The sequence below is a fragment of the Anoplopoma fimbria genome, chromosome 18 (genome assembly GCF_027596085.1).
Source record: "Anoplopoma fimbria isolate UVic2021 breed Golden Eagle Sablefish chromosome 18, Afim_UVic_2022, whole genome shotgun sequence".
Lineage (NCBI taxonomy): Eukaryota > Metazoa > Chordata > Actinopteri > Perciformes > Anoplopomatidae > Anoplopoma > Anoplopoma fimbria.
Genome location: NC_072466.1, coordinates 7,075,547 through 7,095,862, shown reverse-complemented (window position 1 = coordinate 7,095,862; position 20,316 = coordinate 7,075,547). Strand labels below are relative to the sequence as shown.

Genomic DNA, 20,316 nt, shown 5'->3' with positions numbered 1-20,316 from the left:
CCAAAAAAACAAGATTAAAAATAAGTATTATAAATAAGCAAATGAGCAATAAAAAACAGTAAAGAATCCACAGTAACTGAAATATTATATATACAGACAGAAAGTATTATAACTATTGTATTACACAGTGTATTAGTGTCATGTGGTCTACTGGGAGCAGAGCTGGTTGTGCAACCTGACAGCAACAGGAAGGAAGGATGTGTTCCTTCATAGTTTGGATGTCTTCAATATAAATCTACTATGTAGAAAAAAATAAAAAAAAAAATAAAGAAGAACCATTGAATGAGAAAGTGTGTCCAAACTTTTGACTGGTGCTGTATATACATTTTAAGAAAACAGCCCATACATATTGCATTTTCTTCTGCAGTAAAATAAAACTCAATGCTTTCGAGTGTCTCAAATACATTTACTCAAGTACTGCACCTTCAAAATAAAAAAAAAATAATACAATTTTTTTTTTTTAAAATTTGAGATACTTGTACTTTACTTCAGCATTTCCTTTTGATGTCACTTTATGCCTCTACTCTACTATATTTAAGGGGCAAATATTGATATTTTACTCAACTGCATTTATATGATAGAGTTGCAGATTTAGATTATTAAAACAAAACATTATCAACAAATGAGATATAACAGCAAAGTGATGACAGTTAGCCCTAGCTTTACCAGCTGCATCATTAACGTGATACATGCATTATGTATAATATACATATCCATTCTGCATGAGTACTAAATGGTAATTTCAAATGCAGGACTTTTATTTCTAACTGAGCATTTATTTAGTGTTATATAGCTACTTTTATTTAAGAAACAGATATGAGTATGACAGCCGAGTTTAAAGCCTACCCATAGCTTAAACAATTAGATCTGAATGAGGCGTAGATCTTTAAGGCTGACTAGGTCTTTCTCCCTTTTTTTCAAGTTTTATTTATTGCTGGTGTGTTTTTATCGATGCCCCTTTTCATCCTTTCACTATTTAATTCTTATATTTTACTTGATGTAGGGTTAATATTTGTCTTAATATTTTTGTTGTTGTTGTTTTACTGATATATATCAATTGACCACCAGGTGGCACAATAAATCTGCAGAAGCGCAGTGGTCTTCATTGAATTAATGCTACATGAAATACATATACATACTAAAGGTTTAATATAACCAGTATATATTGAAATAATCCTGTACATTAAAAAAATCTCATTAATATGAAATATTATTTCATTATGTCTTTTATTACAATCACAGAGCTTACTGCAGGTCATTTATATTTCAAAAGTTTTCAAGTTCTTTTAAAATTTCATAACAATGTTTTCCCCAATGACCCTGTTTCATTTCAAACCACTTTCCATCACAAAGCCAATATCAGTCAAGACAAAAAGGGCAGAGCCATCTGTGCTGTCTGCAAACCAATGTTAAATAATATATTGGATTATTTCACAATTCCATGATTTTATTATATATTTGGTCTGTATCACTTCACAGGATTATTTACTTCCTCATTTTCAATATTGAATACTTTGGGTCCCCAACGATATTTTCACATTTTGTTGGCACCCATGCCTCGGACACCGGCTTCCTAAAGTAAATGGCTCGTTTTGTATTGAAATGTATGGCCAACAACATGACTTACTCAAAATAACGCCATTTTCTCATTATTCCTAATGGCATCGAAGATAGCCTCTTAACAGCTGGTCTGGCTCCTGAAATTGCATTAAAGACATTTAGAAATAAAAACAACTGAATACAAGGTAGAATTCTGACAGATATCTAACCCAGTGTTCTCCACTAGAGACCCTTTGCCACATGCTTTGCCCAAAGCAGTGATGCAGGGCCGACCTGGGTCTTCTGGGTTTCTGAAACTTTGTTCTCGGGGCCTTTGCAACTTCTCGTCCCATCAAACTCCCATCTGCCTTTTTTTTTTTCAAAACCCTGAATGCTTTATTGAAAATATGCATACATGACACTTTTCCTACACAACAATACAAAACAGTACAATCACTTTTGTAAATAACACATTGAACGCAAAGCCACACGTCACCCCCCTTCCCGCCAAATCCCAAGGAACTTAGAGATGCTACAGTAAGCCCTTATCATTCCCCACCCAGCAACCCCCCCCCACCACCACCTCCGAGAGAGAAATAAAGACATGAATCAGAAACAACTCCCTTGGTAAACTCAAGACAAAAGAAGAGCAAACACAAGGTTGCATACAGACATAGCATTTGTCACCCGCGGGTGAATTATGGGCTTTACTGAAACTCATGTTAGGGTTTAATGTGTGTGATTTTGCCTCAAGTCTTCTGAAATAATGTCGGGTGTGGAAGGAGAGTCCATTCTGCAGTCCAGGAGTTGAGATACAGGTTTCCAAAGTGTGAATATCAGACCATGACACAAAAAAACACTAGCGTGCCTCAAATAAATTGGCTTTGATAAGGGTCAGATCAATCAACAATGGCACACCAAGAGATAGATTTCGGTCAATTACACAGACATGCGATGAAGTAGATTTTCACATGAAGGAAACTCTTTAAAGGCGAGAGGTGGATAAGTTCAGACCTGATTTGATTGTAGGTAACACACCTCCTAGAAACGCTTCCCACTCCCATTGGCATGGGCGTTACTGTGCATATTAATTTGTAATAGTAGTAGTCGATAAAATGCAACTGAATACAAAGAAACAAACAAAATAATATATATATATATATAAAATAATGATAACAGGGGGTTATAAAGACTACAAAAGAAATGAGGACTCCAAATGTCTGGTTATATTTTAATATGATCATACAGGGATAGAGGTCAACCAAAAAATGATATAATGTGAACAAAACGAAAAAATTGAAGTAACAAAAAAGTTCAATAAAAACAGACAGAAAAGCACTGATTTTAAACATGTTTTACTGTATATCAGTCTGTAGCAAATAGTCATTACATACCCTGAAAAAGGGAGGAAGAAAGCTTTGAATGGCGCACTGACCACTGAATAACTTGGCTGGAGAGCAAGGGCGGGGGGGGGGAGGTGTGTGTTAATGCTGAATTCTCTTTAAGCTCCAAGAGTTGTACCCTCGAGATCAGGCTGCTATGCCTTTTATGGCCGAGGTTCAGTTCTATAAATGTCTACAAGATGATCAGTCACTGCTGTTGGGTGCATAGGACGCATCGTGAGGGTTCAAATCCTTTAGCAATCTCCTGTTAAGGTTTTGAGTCTCTGCCAATGCAACCTTTTTAAGCCAACGTCTATTGAGGCGACCATAAGACTGAGAGAAGCTCATGGATTTATGCCATTGCAGTAGGTGAGAGTGAGCAAAAAAAACACTCAAAGTGCAGTGGGGGGTGTCATACATACTGAAGGTTTGTGTGCAACTGTATGAACAGGAAGGCAGTTTGTATATTTGTTTGTATTTGTGTGTGTGTGTGTGTGTGTGTGTGTGTGTGTGTGTGTGTGTGTGTGTGTGTGTGTGTGTGTGTGTGTGTGTTTTAGGATTACAACAACACTCCCCGACGTTGTGGGGTCAGAGAGTGGTTCTGGTTATCGGTGCCTCTTCTCTCTAGGGCCGTGCTAACTTCTCGTTCAGTAATTACAATCATTAACTTCATATATGAAATGACCCTTTGCTAATAACACAACAGTTTTACAGCTTTTTTTTTTTTTTTTTGAAACATGCCTCACTCAAACTGCTCTTTTTTTTTTTTTTTCTATTTTTTTTAAATGTCCTTTTCTTTTTACCCACAGAGGCGATTCGTTGCCAATAACTCAGTGCCGTTCGAACGCCCCGTGGTAAGGTGAAAAAAAAAAAAAAAAAAAAAAAAAAGAGAAAATATGTTAAAATTAAAGCCCCAGATTAAAGAAAAGATTTTTCTTTTACAAAATGGCTCTCAAGTATTCTTTGTTCCACAGATAGAGGTCCCGGTGGGGCTTTGGATAACTTAGAATTGGGTTAAAATCCTCTTTACAATTGTACTATGGGATAAGGAGCACGGGGGAGGAGTGGGTGGGGGTGTGAACCTTCTGCTGGTGTGAATTGAACACACATACAAAAAAACACGCGCCAATTAAACCTGCACCCAGAAATGTCAACTCTCACACTAATGTGTGCATGCATAATTGCCACACTCACTCACGCACACACACACACACACTCACACACTCTTTCACGCACACACACACACACACACACACACACATACACAGAGGAGGGACAGCAGTCACCATGTGCGCAATCCAAGTTGCACTTGAACTCTTTCACATCCAAAAAGCGTGTCTTTTGAGTAAGGTCAGAGTATGTGTCCTGACAGTGGAAACCCCACCTCACCACCAACGTCTCTCACCGTTGATATGTGAACTGTGAATCCCTCTGTCCATCTCCTCTTAGGCAGATGTAATGGAGTTGTGCGGTAGCTAGCTCGACAGAGGGGATGGGGGGGTTGGGGGGGAGCTGTCAGCTGGAGACATTACAGCGACTGTCCTTGTTAGAAGTTAAATTAAGGAATAAAAAGTTTGTTTTTCCTAATGTCGAGAAACACAAAGTGGAATCTTCACGCTAAAGCTTTCCACGGGCACTACTTGAGCTAAGATTCACCTCTTAAATGAGAATTACGCTATGACTATCATAAAAAAATTCCAACATTTAGCATAGCCTTTTTTTATGTGTTCTTTGTCAGCTGGTCGGTCAGTGTTTTCATGGTGGATTTTTTTTTTTTTTTTTTTTTTCGGCCTTTGTCCAACGGATCGAACGCGAAGAATATAGCAAGAGATTGGGGAAGAGGAGAACACACATACAGAAGAGTTGCTATATCCCCCTATGCACCATCCTCCCCCAACAACACCCCACCCATGTCCATGGAGACATTATACAGGTGATGTGAGAGACAAACAGGCAGACAGATGTAGTCCAAGGATAGACGGCTGGTCTGCGGTGTCTGTCCGGAGGCATCACTGGGACTTCATGTGCTCCAAGCTCGAGGTGGAGGTGGGTTTCCCTGGAAACTCTGCGAGGACCTGGCATGGTTGGTGACCATGCAGCGAGATGGGGGAAGAAGGGTCAGTTGGAGAAGGAGAACAGCCGTTCCAGCTCACCGTTGGATGGCGGTTGGATCCCGCTGGGCATGGACTGGTTTACATCTTGGTCAGGATCAGGTTTTGGTTGAGGACCTGAATTTTCAGTGACCCCCATCACCTCCACTCATTATCTCCAGGCCAGTCAGGAGACAAATTTTTCTCACTTTTGTTTTCTCTTTTGTTGTCTTGGTGGCTTTTTTCGTATGTCAATCTTGTCTTGCTTTAGGTTGGCGTTGGATTTGTATTTGCCCGTTTTGTTTTTTATTCTGGGATTCTTGGATTGTTGTTAAAGAGAGATGTCATCTGCTCCTTAAGTGACCATCAACTGTCCATGTTACTGCAGTTTTCTGAGGAGAAAAAGATAAAGGAGATCAGGTAAATATAGAGACACCTTGTAATTCAGGAACATTCAACAAAGTTGGTGGCGTTTTCCTGTAAAAGCTCTCCTGTAACTCTGTTTTTCGTGGTTAAAATTACTGAGAATTTTGATGGGAAAAAATAGATTTTGCATTTACCGTTGAGTCCGTCCGCCTCTTGAGAGTCGAGAAAGGGGGCAGGACCCCAGACACGCACTGTGCCGTCATCTGAGGCGGAAGCCATGAGTCCTGGGATGGCCGGGTTCCAGCTCACACAGTTAACGGTGCGTGTGTGGCCTGTTAGCTCAGCAATGGGAAGTTCGCCACGCCTGTGCCAGATGTACACTTTGTGGTCTGTGGAGAAGGGATGACAAAGGCATCAAAGCAGGGGGGGAAGTACACATATTTAGTACAACGGGAGGAAATATGAGAAGACATGGATAATTACAGATTGGAGACAAAATATGAAAAAGTAAAATAACTTCCAATCACTGCCGAGGAAAAACGTATGTGAAGTCTGTTTATATGAGTCAATACTTCAGCAGTGATCCTGTGCAACAATAAGCAAAGACTTGTAACGCTCTATGCTTTTTAACTGAACGCAAACCAAACACAACAAACAAAGCAAGATCCTTGACTCCCAATGTCCACAGTACCAGATTAAAAACAGTCAGCAGGGACAGTCTAAGTACTTCAGTTTATTACAAAGAGCCATACTGCCTTTCAGTATTTTGCTCTGCAGTGTTCTCCGACTGTACCTTCGCTGCCACTGGCAATAAAGTCTTCGTTGTGTCCTCCAAAGCAGGAGTGGATGGTGTAGAAGCCCTGGGTCACACCTTGGTATTTCCTCACCAGCACCCGGTCCTGAAGGTCCCACAGGTGCACTCCCTACAAAAAAGGTAGTAGAGAGATATATATCCTTTAACTGCTGTAACATCCGGCATAGTGTTTTTTAAAAACAAAGTGTTCTTTAGAAGCAAATAAAATTGATGACAGTGGGGGGAAAAAAGGCTTACCTGAGTTGCTACATTTAACAAAGCTAATCTTCCATTCTTTGAAACAGTAAAAGACATAATGGGGTGGTCCTCTTGAACTCTGTAAAAGGACATGTAAACAAGACACAGACAGTCAGGCACTGTATTGACTAATGCAAACATAAAAAACACATGACAGTGACTGGGTATGGGCTTTAAAAATCAAACTCCTTTTGCTAGCGTTTATAAGCAAAATGTGTGGTATTTTCAGCTAGTAATTCAACCGTAATCTATTTATAAGACATTACTGGGATTATTACAGCTGGCACATACATGTTTCTGTCCGTAAGGTCCTCGAAGTTGTACCCCCGGATACGTTGGTGGGTGTCTGAAGCCAGCACTGCTCTGCCATCACCCAGGCACCACAGGCACTGCACTCGCACGCCCTCCCAGGAGTCCAACAAGTTACCGTCCAGGTCCTGACAACACAGACAGCAGATCACTCATATCTTATTCTTGACAGGGGAATGAAAACATGGACATCGTATGGTGACCGTATTTAACAAGAGGACCGTTCAGATGCCAACGCAACGCAACAATCCGACCATTTAACAAAGTAAAGTTTGAGGAACACGTAAGATCAAACTGCTTTCCTTCCTCTCAACATGTCACAGGTTTGTCAACGCAACTCCAATGAAACAGCCGTACATTTCTACTGTAGTTATTTCTAAGCCTTTTCTGCAGCTTTTGAAAATGTGTGTGAAATTAGTTCAAGTGTTCATTTCTAGCATACACACATCATCAATTATACAGAGTCATGCCCTTTACGCCTAGATAAACGTATTAACCATATTCCCAAAAGAAATGTGCAAAAAAAAAAAAAAAAAAAAAAAAAAAATCAATACACAGAAAGATCCAATCATCTTGACGCAACCTGCCTAAGGTCATCAATTGTTACACAAGTGATGACCTTTAGCAGTCGATGTGTAATATATATATATATATAAAATATCACATTATACACACACACACACACACACACACACACACACACACACACACACACACACACACACACACACACACACACACACACACACACACACACACACACACACACACACACACACACACACACACACACACACACACACACACAATCAATTGAATAAAAAGGTGATCCATAATTCTTGAGAGGGAAATGGATGACATATATATCAGAGGTATTAACCGGTTCAACACATCCCATCATAACAATTCTCTTTGGGGCAAACCACCCATCCACTTACACACTGATAGAACTGCCCCCTCTGTCCTCCGGTCACAAAGCGTTTGCCATCGGGGTTCCATGCCACACTGGTCAGACTGTCTTCATGGGACTGGGACATTTTGGTCCGCAGCTCCCCGTCTGCTCATCAAGGGGATAGGCAGAGACAGTTGAAAAACACGGGCAGAGAAAAATAGGAGGGGAGGGAGACAGCGAGAAGAAACATTAAGTAAGAGTGGGGGAGGGGTGGATAAAATGAAAGGAAAGGGGAGGGGGAGGGGTTCGGAGGAGAGGTCATTGGGTACACACAGCCTACAGAGTATCTATGGGGAGCTTAAGGCATGTTTTTCTGTTCTGCTTTTTGACTGAATTGGACAGCTCAAGTCTTTCACAACACGGATCAATGCTTCTGTGAAAATTTTAACTCTGTTGTGCACATGAAACAAAAAAACGGGGCTGGCACATGGAAAACACAGTTGTTTAAAATGTACACGTATGAATGTTACCTGAACATTCCAGAGCCACAGCTCAGAGCAGTCGTCGGGTCCACAGGCGATCAGGTAGGTGTCGTCGGGACTCCAGGCTAAATAGGAGACACCGTATGCATGACCCTCAAGGGTTCGCAGCAGCTTCAACTGGTGGCTCTCCTACACGAAGACAGGATGAAGAGGATTATGAAGAAATTAATTCCCACAGATTTAGGGTCGGGCCTTCGTTTCCAGTAGCGCTATGGTTACACGTTTTCAAACCAAAGTCAAAGTGCACGTTGAAGTTTCACGAGTCTAGTCAACATCACAAATGATTTGTCCTCATTCCAAGCCAAAGGTGCACTAAATACAAAAGAGTCGTTACAAAAAAGACTTTCTGAAGTCTTAGTCAACATAAAAGAACCTGAAGGACAACTACTTGTGTGAATGGATGCGACGTCATTTGGCGCAGGATTCTTATTTTATAGAGAAAGAGGTAAACAGACGTCCAATTTTATATATAAAAAAAAGACACCAGTGTTCCTTAACCAACCAAATGTATATGTTAAGGATGCAATGAAGAGTACCATATTTATTATCAGTGATGATACAATGACAGACTTCACCAAAGGAAAGTTATGTATTTCTCAAAATAATGTCTCATAATCTAAGAGTGTAAATTAAAGTGCTCCAGATTACACGTGTTGATATGCATAAAATATTCACACGAGGGTAACCATGGAAAATTCAAAGAAAGTACATTTCTGTAAGATACATATTTTATAAAAGAAAAACCTGCCTGTCAATGTAAAAGCCCTGATCACAACATACCAGCAGAGGAATTTTAGCTGTGGGCTAAATCATAAAAAAGAGTTTAACACTCACCGGGTCCACTTGCCAAACTATGACTGTAGTGTCTTTGGAGCCGGTGGCTAGTTTGGTGCCGTCATTTGAGAATTTGCAGAACCACACCTCGTTGCAGTGCTCTGTCAGAATCTGTTGAGTGTAACAGGGGAACTGCTTCCTGTGACACAGAAAAATTTAAATGGTTAAGATGTTTATTGTGCAAGTCAGGGACCTAAGCAGGTCTCCTTAGCTCATATTGTCTATATCTCAACATGTTGCTAGGATCAAACTTATAAAACAACAAGAGTAGTGGCATATTGAAGAAGTAAGATGCTAGGGACATTTTAATCTCAATGAGACTGCCTAACAAAATAAAGATTAAAAAAAAATGAAATACATAAAAGAGAGGGGAAATTAGTTCTGACACAGAAGAGGCACACAAAGCGAGGCTTTCAGTTCCTCAACACGTGAATAGATGCTGCACTTTGATAATCCAAAATTGAGGCCTCGAGAGGCTTTGTGTAGCATGCTAGCTGTGCGGTACCAACCTGCTGCAGACATGATCGAGGAGGAGAGAGACCGAGTCCAGACTACTGTCCAGCTTGGTGTTGTGATAGAGGCAGCGGTCCCTCTGCAGCTCCACTGCTTGCCGCAGGAGGGTCTGCATCCGCCGAGGGGGCAGCATCACAGAAGGTGGTAGGTATGCTAAGAAAGAAGCAGACATGTGGGTTATTTATGTAGGGGAATAGTAGTGTTGTAGACGTGCTATATATATATATATATATGTTAGTGTATAGACATGTTTCCTCACTCTGTAATTTGTCCAGCAGTCTGCAGCGTGACGCGGTGCCCTTGCCCTCCCACTCTGCCTTGGCCTTCAGGTCCTCAGCATGGCTGCACATAAGGTACCTGAAGGAAGACACAAGCACACAGCTCAGAAACATAACGACATATACAGAAAGAAATAACAACAAAGAAACAACAAGTCGCCAGCAAGAGCAGGAGCACACAATATTGACAACATAGTGGTTAGTGTGGTAGGAATAATGCTGCCTGAATGAGGAAACAGTACAGTGAATGTAGATATTTTTTTGAGGAACGAGCTGACAGAAATGCAACGACAGACCCAAGGACACATTGGGGTGAAGACGACTGATTTACCTAAAACAAGCGACAGATCAATTGATTATTCTGCCAATTGATTGACAGTCATTTAAGACAAACAGGTTGTTGGCAGTGTAGATGACGGATCATAGGAGTGTGTTTGCTTAGGGCATGGGGAACTCTGCATTGATCAGATCATGGATTATAGGATCCTGTAGCTACTGACAACCGTATACTGTATGCCTGTGGAACAATTCATAGTATGACATTAATATTGGACAACACAAATATAACAAACTAGAGATCATGGAGGAATATTGATCCAAGCCATTGAATTGAACATGCCGTGAAAGCAATCTAAATTAGTGCAGTGTGAGAAACTATTTTTTAAAGGCCACATGATTATTGTCAATAGTCACACTTGCCCTGACCATAAAAGATACAAATCATTTTGTATATTGATAAACAGTAAAAACAGTAACTGTGTGACAACATTGGACACTGAAAATATGTATTTAGCTCATCATTTTCACAGTGGATTTGACGGTTTTTTAAATTTATTTATTATCTTAATCTGTCTACTCTGTACTTGAGCTGCTGCAACACCTGAATTTCCCCCATGGGGATCAATAAAGGAATATTTATCCATCGAGCTATCTGGTTACAAACATTGCTGTTACTTAAGAGATGTTCCAGCCTTCATTAAAATGCCTGGCTCTATATTTGGCTCAGAGGTGGTAGCTGTATAATTAGTGATTACAAAGCTATCTAAGTTCGTATTTGTGTATTTGTTTAGACAGAGTGGACTGGTGGATGCAATGAGACGGATGCAGTATCAAACTTGTAACCTTACCCGCTAAGTACGTGGATGCGATCTGTGTTGTACTTGAGTGGCGTCAGCTCTCCCCGGAGCACCTGTAGAGCCTCCAGGACTTTGCCATCCTCCAGATATTCTAGGTACTTCTGCTGCAGCAACAGGAACTTCATACGCTAAGCAGAAGTGGGGACAAAAAGGTACAAATAAGAGATTTTATAAACAAAGGGAAAAAAAGAATGACAAACAAGTTACACTCCTGCGTCAAGTTTCCCTTTGCTATTGATAAGAAGCCATTTAAACCACTGGTCCAACAACAGCTGGTCTGCATGACTAGAGAAGGACATAAAAAGCTTCATGTTTGGAGGGTGTCAGCTGTGCATTTCAAAAAACATCTCCAATCATTTAAAAATAAAGAAAATACCACATATGAAATGCATTCATTTCTATTATAAATGCCATCGTGGTTTTTACCAGACCATATTTACACTGCCAATAGCCTACTCCCTTCATACTGAAGACCACTGGCATGTGTTTACCAGTCACTGCTGGTAAGCGTTAAGGCTTGTGGTATCAAGAGCTGCTGTCTTATCTCAGGTATACAGAGGGAGCTGTAGCCCTGACAACAGGGTGGAAGAACAGTTAAATGTACTACACATAAATATATATGAAAACATCCACCCACAAAGGTCTGCAAATAAAGATTACAAGAGCACACAGACATCTCCTAACTCTCCAACTAGGCCTGTGATAGAAGTGAACTGCAGGGAAAGTCATGTTGACACTATCAACACTAACCTGCTACAACCCAAGACCTAAAATGGCTTCCCACTTTGCACTTACAGCTGAAAATCAACAGCTGCAGCCATTCTCTCATTTACCCAACTGGTGATGGCAGTTAGACAGACTTCTGACAGAGCAGCAGGCTCTGAGACATATGGGATCATTTTTGAAGCTCATCTTGTCTGCTAATTAGCATGCTAGCTGGGGCTAATTAGCCCCATTTTCAATATTGTACAGTACGTGTACTATCGTACAAATCTTCACAGTATACCATTTTGGCAGTTAGTATACAATACATTTTCCTTTAAAATGTTGTTTTAAAAAAATAATACAAGAAGACTTACAGATGGCAATCAAACTGACATTTTAGAATGTGCAAAGAGTGGCTTTTTTAAAAAAGATTTCCTGACGGCATCTTTCAAACATCCACTATTAGTTTGAATTTTTGCCACCGTGAGTAACTCCTGATTTCCAATGTGCAATGCATTGTGGGACAATAGTTTATAGATCAACGGAACACTCCAAATCAAGCAAATTAAGCATGCATACTAAATTCTCTGAGAATTGATTACACTTAATTTAAGCACTTTTAAGTTCAGTTCATACAGTTAGAATGAATATGTAGTGAGGAACTGGGACACAGCTATGGTTTCACTCATGTAATAACATCTAAATTAATACAACTTGTAAAGCTGACATTAAACTTTTTAAAAGTCCAGTCTGATAGTGTTTGTTTCTCAAAAACAAGTAACATAAATTAACATTTTCAAGTATTCCTTTAAATTAGTTTTATTAAGATTCATTGAGAAAATTATATATAATGTACTTAAGAATCATATCTTAAAATGTAGAAATCTCAGTAATCTCTAGTGAACAATTTATATAATGGACACCTTGTTAAAGAAAACAGGACTATTTTGATTTTGAGTCTAAAAACAAACTAAAGGAATCTAACTAAATTTTGCTTAAAAACAACAGAATTACACATTCATTCCATGAATCTAATGTTGTTCCCATCCCGCTCTGTCGTCCAGAACAATATATTTAGCGTTACGTGTCCCACAACAAGAACCTGCAGCCCTCCATTATAACTGTAACATTCTAGAACCTCCAGTTGTGCCTTCTAACTGACCGGCTGTCATTCAGTTTGGTTCAAGGGGAGCTTACCACAATGGCATTGGGAGAATGCATCAGTGCTCTCAGCTCATTGAGATCATTCTCAGCCTGGATCAAAACAAAGGGAGGGTGATGGACGGGAGAGACAGAGAAAGAGAAATGGTCAGTTCAGCAGTTTTCATGCATGCACAGGAGAAAAAAACCCAAAAACGAATCACACAAGCAGTAATACAGATCTTATGGTCACCTTCTTCTTTATTGTTTAAGATGAGTAAACCGAGGGCATAACAATGAGTCTGATGTCCATGTGCTTTGATTAGAATTATAGAAGACAGTAAAACATCTTTGTTTATCAAAAAATACTGGCCACTTGTACCATTTTGCCAGTAGAACTAGACTTTGGGAATCAAAACAGCGGCTGGTGTACGACTGGTTTGTGGAGAGGACAACCCTACCTGCTACATCTAAAAATGTGCATCCATTTGGATTAGTGCTTGTGTGAATATTCCACCCTGCAGTTCTGACATAAGGTCATTATTCCAGAAGATCTACTCTGCCACTGTGTTATTGGATATGTGCTTTTATAAGCCTCTGCTCTTAAATGTTGCAATGAGAGTTTTCTCTCTGCTGCAGAACAGGGTAATACAGCTGAGAGTGTTGATTTAAAAGCCAATTACATGAACATGTCTTAAAATATGCTAATATACCATATGTACTATCAATAACGTTTGACACATTATTGATGGTACACATTATGGGCCTAATGGAGGCCTCACAACATCCTGAAGTAGCGTGCTGCTATGCTTCAGGTGTTTAGGTGTATTTGGATGTTTTAATATGATGAAGGGCACGTAATGGGGCACGTGCCTTGTTATTTTGCTATAATAAATTACAGAACAATGTTAATATTAATATTTAGAAGCAGATTTTGTGTTCTATCAACAATCCATGACATGAAATACATTAATTATTTTTCTTTAGGGTTAAAGAGCTTCAACAATGATATGTGCTCTGTAATTGCCAGTTCCAAAGTCAAATAGCATTTAAACAATAACATCCGTTAGTCAAGAAAACTGTTTCACTGGTGTTCATCAGAAATGTGTATAAAATGTGTACAACATATAACAAATAATACTATGAGCTTGTGCGAGTGTGGCCTAATGCAGAACACTAGAAGATTCCTAGGCTTCCTTCAACACTTTGTAACAGGAATAATATTTGCTTTTGACAATAACACATATGAGACATCTGCAAATATATTTCTCTGCTGGTTTTTGGACCAAGCAAACAAGCTCTGCATATTACAGTAGAATAAGGACGCTCTCGGTCACCAATTCGCTGTCTATCAAGGTATGTGCTATTATGTAGCCATGGTAACCAAAAGACCAACCTTGTCCCACTCTCCCTCCATGACATGGTTGCGGAACCTGGTAGCTGAGGAGTGTTCCAGTCTGCAGCCTGACTCCTGCATCAGCAGGTCCACTGTCTGACTGCAGGGACACAGAGAAAGGGGGGGGGGGGGAGAAAGTTAGGCTGTAACATAGACACAAGACAAGTGGAATAAAAGAAAGAAGATAATAGCTTTAAACTGTATTAAAAAGAATCATATTTAACTTAAGAATGAAGTGCAAAGCCAATATTCCAGAGCTAAGTGGCGCTAAGAAAATGTGAGCTCATTAGTATGATGTCGAAACGTTAGCTCATCATGATCATATCAAGTGGTGCTTCTATGCAGATTATTCAACTTTTCTTGATTATCTCATTACCCATGTCACTTCTCCACTGTGACTTTGTGCCAAGTTTACAAGGATAGCAAAGAGGTGAGTGGGAGTTATGCAACAATCATTTTAGCACCGGGGACAATAATAACGTAATTTGCTGACGATGGAATGAAGGCAAGTCCACGGCCGACGACTACTGCAGGAAGCAGTTGTGTTACCAGAGCATTATTTGTGGACAGTAGCGTGTCCATTAACATGAGCCGAGCTTCCACTGCAGTTGACATCATCCTCTCAGCCCGTCAAACCATGAACCACCACAACCATCTGTCCAAAACCCCACAAACAAGTGTGCTGAGATGTGTGTGTGTGAGAGAGAAAGATAGATAATGAAAGTGGCGTGGGGATGGGGGGGTAGCTAACACCTTCAGCATGATGACATCATACTCAGGTATATGAATGGAGTGGCGCAGCAGCTGTGTTGAGCCTCTTATCCTTCTGGCTGCAACACTGATTTCTCCTGCATTTCCCCAGCAGAAATGTAGGGGCTCTGTTTCATAACAGGCAATGTCATGTATCCCCCCCCCACCACCACCACCCTCCTTATAAACATAGCTATGTTAAGCTGTCTTTTATAACACCTTGTAATGGCAGCTAGACTTTCTCACTGGGATGGCGTGTGTCTTTACCGGATGTCTAGCTATTAAATAGTGACTACCACAGCCACTAGGAAGAAGAGGGTTAACGTTAAGATACATTTCTCGAGAACCCCTCCGTGCTATAATTAGATTCAAACACAAGAGCGTCCATCTGAAAACAGCTGCTAGAAAGCGCATTTCTTTCAAGCGACATAAAAATAAAAAAAACACCCCAACATATTCTGTTTAAATCCAGGATCCACTGTCAAGCACGAGATCGATTGCTGTGTTTAAATAAAGTCTGCCACGATGCATGTGTGCCTGTGTTGACACATTGCTCTGACACAGTGACAGCGACACACAAATATATATATATATATATATATAAAAAACAAAACATTAATCTAGAAAAGAATGGGAGAGCTGTATAAAACGAGGATGCATTGGATGAATAAACAACTTGCAGCTGGTTGAAAACAGTGTGGCAGATCTATTAATGCACACAAAAAAAATACAGCAAGAAAATGGTGAAAAAACACCAAACATGGGGGCCCAAAATCGACATTACCCATGGATTAAAAAAAGGCAAAAAAAATGCAAAACATAACAGTGCAAACTCGACAATCCTGCATGTGTGCTCCCCCCTAAAAAAGACACAAAACCACCTTTTATACATTTGCATGACATTTAATTTATAAAGCATTAAAAAAAAAAAAAAAGATGATGCAATGTGTTTTATTCAATGCAGGATGGATGTGTTATAAAGAGACAAATGTTTGACTGTGTTTTCTGCACACACACACATAATAAAGGGTCTTTTAATGTCGGGATAGCAGGCTCGTGCTGTTAGCCATGGAGCTAAATGTTATTGTGCAAGATGGACCCCTTCTTTCTGCACAGAGCCGAGCTCACAGGCTCACAGGCTCGATGCCCCCATCCCCCCATGCTTGTGTCTGACACTAACAGTGCGTGTTTGTGCATTGACTCTGATTACACTTACTTCAGCCCCAGTCCATGGAGGTGTTGTCCTATTAATCGTATGACATCCTCCTCCGCTTGTGAGAGTCGTTTTTTCTTCTTCAAAGACCCGAGCTCCGAGCCAGAAGCCCCCGACGCGGGCCCGGTTGAAGCCCCGTTGCTGGAGCCGACACTGGTGGTGTCTGTGCCGGGGAGAAGCCCGTTGGAGTGCGCTCCCCCGGCCGAGGATGACTCCCCGTTTTGTGCGTTATTTAAGCAGGAATTATCTGATGTTTCTTGCCCCTGTCCTGCCCCGTTTGCCTGCATGCTGCTGCTGAGATTGTTGTTAACACTTCGGTTAAAGTGGATGGTTGATGTGGCTTGGGAGTGAGAAGAGTGAGACGCGAGTGCTGAGACGAGTCCGGACAGGCCTGTGATAGCCGCTGAAGCCTCGGGCTCTCCTGCTCCCTCCGCCGCCGAGGCTCGGTGCTTCTTCCGCGGGGGCGGCGACGCTCCGCCGGTGTCCGAGTCGGAGGAGGAGGAAGCGGAGGCCAGAGTTTCCTCACCGAGAGCGGCCGTGGTTAGAAGCCGGCGGAGCTCCGGGTGGGAAATGAGGGGGTCAAGCTTCCAGGATTGAGGGGCCTCTCGTCGTGTGTCTGCGGAGAAGGACTGTCACTACGAGAAGTCGGCTGTCAGATATTTTTTTTTTTTTTTTTGTTGTTGTTTCTCTCAAAACAGCTGCAGCTCTAATGGAGTCCTCACGCTCTGACGTCACCGGAAATTCCTACACTACCAAGCTTCCGGGTAGAACGCTAATCCGTGGGTGGCGAGTGAGACCCTGGTTACCGTGATAATTAACTGATAACAATGTAACGTGTTAAAACAGTCGTTTCAGTGACGTCAGAGACTTGGCTGTAATATATACGGAATTTTTAAAAAAAAAAAAAAAAACAAATAAAAAAAACGTTACAAACATTATAATTCATTATAATTCAATGTTATTATTATATTATCTCCAAGAATAAGTATAGTTTTATATTTTTATATATATATATATATGGTTAAAAGTTGGCTTAATTTAAAAACTTCAACTTTTACATTTTTAACTAAACCACTCTTTATTCAATATTATTATGATATTATCTCCAAGAATAAGTGTAATTTTTTTTTTTATATATATTTGGCTAAAAGCTGGTTTAATTTAAAAACTTCAACTTTTACATTTTTAACTAAATCACTCATAATTCAATGTTATTATTATATTATCTCCAAGAATAAGTATAGTTTTATATATATATATATTTGGCTAAAAGTTGGCTTAATTTAAAAACTTCAACTTTTACATTTTTAACTAAACCGCTCATAATTCAATAAATCATGTGGCCCAAAATGTATTTTCTCCAAGAATAGTTTTTTTTATATATATATATATTTTATATATATATATTTGGCTAAAAGTTGGCTTAATTTAAAAACTTCAACTTTTACATTTTTAACTAAACCGCTCATAATTCAATAAATCATGTGGCCCAAAATGTATTTTCTCCAAGAATAAATATAGTTTTTTTTATTATATATAAAGATATATATATAGTTTTATATATATATATTTGGCTAAAAGTTGGCTTAATTTAAAAACTTCAACTTTTACATTTTTAACTAAATCACTCATAATTCAATACATTTATTGGCCCAAAATATATTATCTCCAAGAAAAAGTATAATTTTTTTTTTTTATATATATATTTGGCTAAAAGTTGGCTTAATTTAAAAACTTCAACTTTTACATTTTTAACTAAATCACTCATAATTCAATATTATTTTTATATTATCTCAAAGAATAGGTATAGTTTTTTTTTTATATATATATTTGGCTAAAAGTTGGCCTAATTTAAAAACTTCAACTTTTATATTTAACTAAACCGCTCATAATTCAATATTATTATTATATTATCTCAAAGAATAGGTATAGTTTTTATATATATATTTGGCTAAAAGTTGGCTTAATTTAAAAACTTCAACTTTTACATTTTTAACTAAACTGCTCATAACTCAATATTATTATTATGTTATCTCCAAGAATAAGTATAGTTTTTTTTTTTTTTATATATTTGGCTAAAAGTTGGCTTAATTTAAAAACTTCAACTTTTACATTTATAACTAAACCGCTCATAATTCAATGTTATTATTATATTATCTCCAAGAATAAGTATATATTTTTATATATATATATATTTGGCTAAAAGTTGGTTTAATTTAAAAACTTCAACTTTTACATTTTTAACTAAACCGCTCATAATTCAATATTATTATTATATTATCTCCAAGAATAAGTATAGTTTTTTTTTTAATATATATTTGGCTAAAAGTTGGCTTAATTTAAAAACTTCAACTTTTACATTTTTAACTAAACCGCTCATAATTCAATAAATCATGTTGCCCAAAATGTATTATCTCCAAGAATAAATATAGTTTTTTTTATATACAGTACCAGTCAAAAGTTTGGACACACCTTTTCATTCAACTACTTTGACGAATCTAAAATATAAAACATATTCTGGTTTGTTGAGCATTTGTTTGTTTACCACATAATTACATATGTGTTTAAATAAAGAAAAACCATTGAATGAGAAGGTGTGTCCAAACTTTTGACTGGTACTGTAACATCACATTAAAATTAATTTCAATGCCGTCAGAGACTTGGCTTTAATATATACGGAATTTTAAATAAAAAAAACAAAAAACAAAACGTCTTAACTTGATGTTGAATTTCTTCAATTTTTACATTATAATTCATTGTAATTCAATATTATTATTATATTATCTCCAAGAATAAGTATAGTTTTTTTAATATATATTAAAAGTTGGCTTAATTTAAAAACTTCAACTTTTACATTTTTAACTAAACCGCAAGATAAGGGTTTTTTTGAGTTAAATATATATGTCTAAAAGATCTAATTCAATATTATTTTTATCATATTATCTCCAAGAAAAAGTATAGTTTTTTTGTTTTTTTTTATATATTTGGCTAAAAGTTGGCTTAATTTAAAAACTTCAACTTTTACATTTTTAACTAAACCACTCTTAATTCAATATTATTATGATATTATCTCCGAGAATAAGTATAGTTTTTTTAATATATATTTGGCTAAAAGCTGGTTTAATTTAAAAACTTCAACTTTTACATTTTTAACTAAATCACTCATAATTCAATAAATCATGTTGCACAAAATGTATTTTCTCCAAGAATAAATATAGTTTTTTTTATATACAGTACCAGTCAAAAGTTTGGACCTTCTCATTCAACTACTTTGACGAATCTAAAATATAAAACATATTCTGGTTAGTTGAGCATTTGTTTGTTTACCACATAATTACATATGTGTTCCTTCATAGTTTGGATGTCTTCAATATTAATCTACAATGTAGAAAAAATAAATAAAGAAAAACCATTGAATGAGAAGGTGTGTCCAAGCTTTTGACTGGTACTGTAACATCACATTAAAATTCATTTCAATGCCGTCAGAGACTTGGCTTTAATATATCCGGAATTTTAAATAAAAAAAAAACGTCTTAATATTAATATTGAATTTCTTCAACTTTTACATTTTTAACTAAACCGCTCATAATTCAATAAATCATGTTGCCCAAAATGTATTATCTCCAAGAATAAGTATAGTTTTTTATATATATATATTTGGCTAAAAGCTGGTTTAATTTAAAAACTTCAATTTTTACCAAAGAATAAGTATAGTTTTTTTTAAATATATTTTTAACTAAAAACCAACTTTTACATTTTTAACTCAATATTATTATTATATTATCTCCAAGAATAAGTATAGTTTTTTTTATATATATATTTGGCTAAAAGCTGGTTTAATTTAAAAACTTCAACTTTTACATTTTTAACTAAACCGCTCATAATTCAATATTATTATTATATTATCTCCAAGAATAAGTATAGTTTTTTTTATATACAGTACCAGTCAAAAGTGTGGACACACCTTCTCATTCAGCTACTTTGAAGAATCTAAAATATAAAACATATTCTGGTTTGTTGAGCATTTGTTTGTTTACCACATAATTCCATATGTGTTCCTTCATAGTTTGGATGTCTTCAATATTAATCTACAATGTAGAAAAAAATAAATAAAGAAAAAACATTGAATGAGAAGGTGTGTCCAGACTTTTGACTGGTACTGTAACATCACATTTAAATT

The 20,316-nt window shown here is 37.8% G+C and overlaps 1 protein-coding gene across 1 annotated transcript; it reads right to left on the bottom strand.

Annotated features, from left to right (window-relative positions):
- Nucleotides 1-2,756: 2,756 nt before the first annotated feature.
- Nucleotides 2,757-16,998, bottom strand: wdr26b (WD repeat domain 26b). The gene is made up of 14 exons (XM_054618634.1): nucleotides 16,140-16,998; nucleotides 14,174-14,273; nucleotides 12,835-12,891; nucleotides 10,924-11,060; nucleotides 9,778-9,875; nucleotides 9,515-9,671; nucleotides 9,006-9,144; nucleotides 8,147-8,300; nucleotides 7,676-7,794; nucleotides 6,720-6,865; nucleotides 6,429-6,507; nucleotides 6,171-6,300; nucleotides 5,572-5,766; nucleotides 2,757-5,403 (listed from the first exon to the last, which is right to left on the bottom strand). Exons 1-14 carry the CDS (start codon nucleotides 16,421-16,423, stop codon nucleotides 5,378-5,380), a joined length of 1,821 nt encoding a protein of 606 aa, XP_054474609.1. The 5' UTR covers nucleotides 16,424-16,998; the 3' UTR covers nucleotides 2,757-5,377.
- Between the last annotated feature and the right edge of the window lie 3,318 nt (nucleotides 16,999-20,316).

Bases quoted from the DNA above. Each gene is read 5' to 3' on its own strand.
- wdr26b (XM_054618634.1), bottom strand. From the start codon at position 16,423: ATGCAGGCAAACGGGGCAGGACAGGGGCAAGAAACATCAGATAATTCC. The intron at 14,274-16,139 runs GTAAGTGTAATC...GTGTCCCTGCAG, and splicing joins CTCCATGGACTGGGGCTGAA to TCAGACAGTGGACCTGCTGA. The intron at 11,061-12,834 runs GTAAGCTCCCCT...ACTTCTGCTTAG, and splicing joins ATTCTCCCAATGCCATTGTG to CGTATGAAGTTCCTGTTGCT.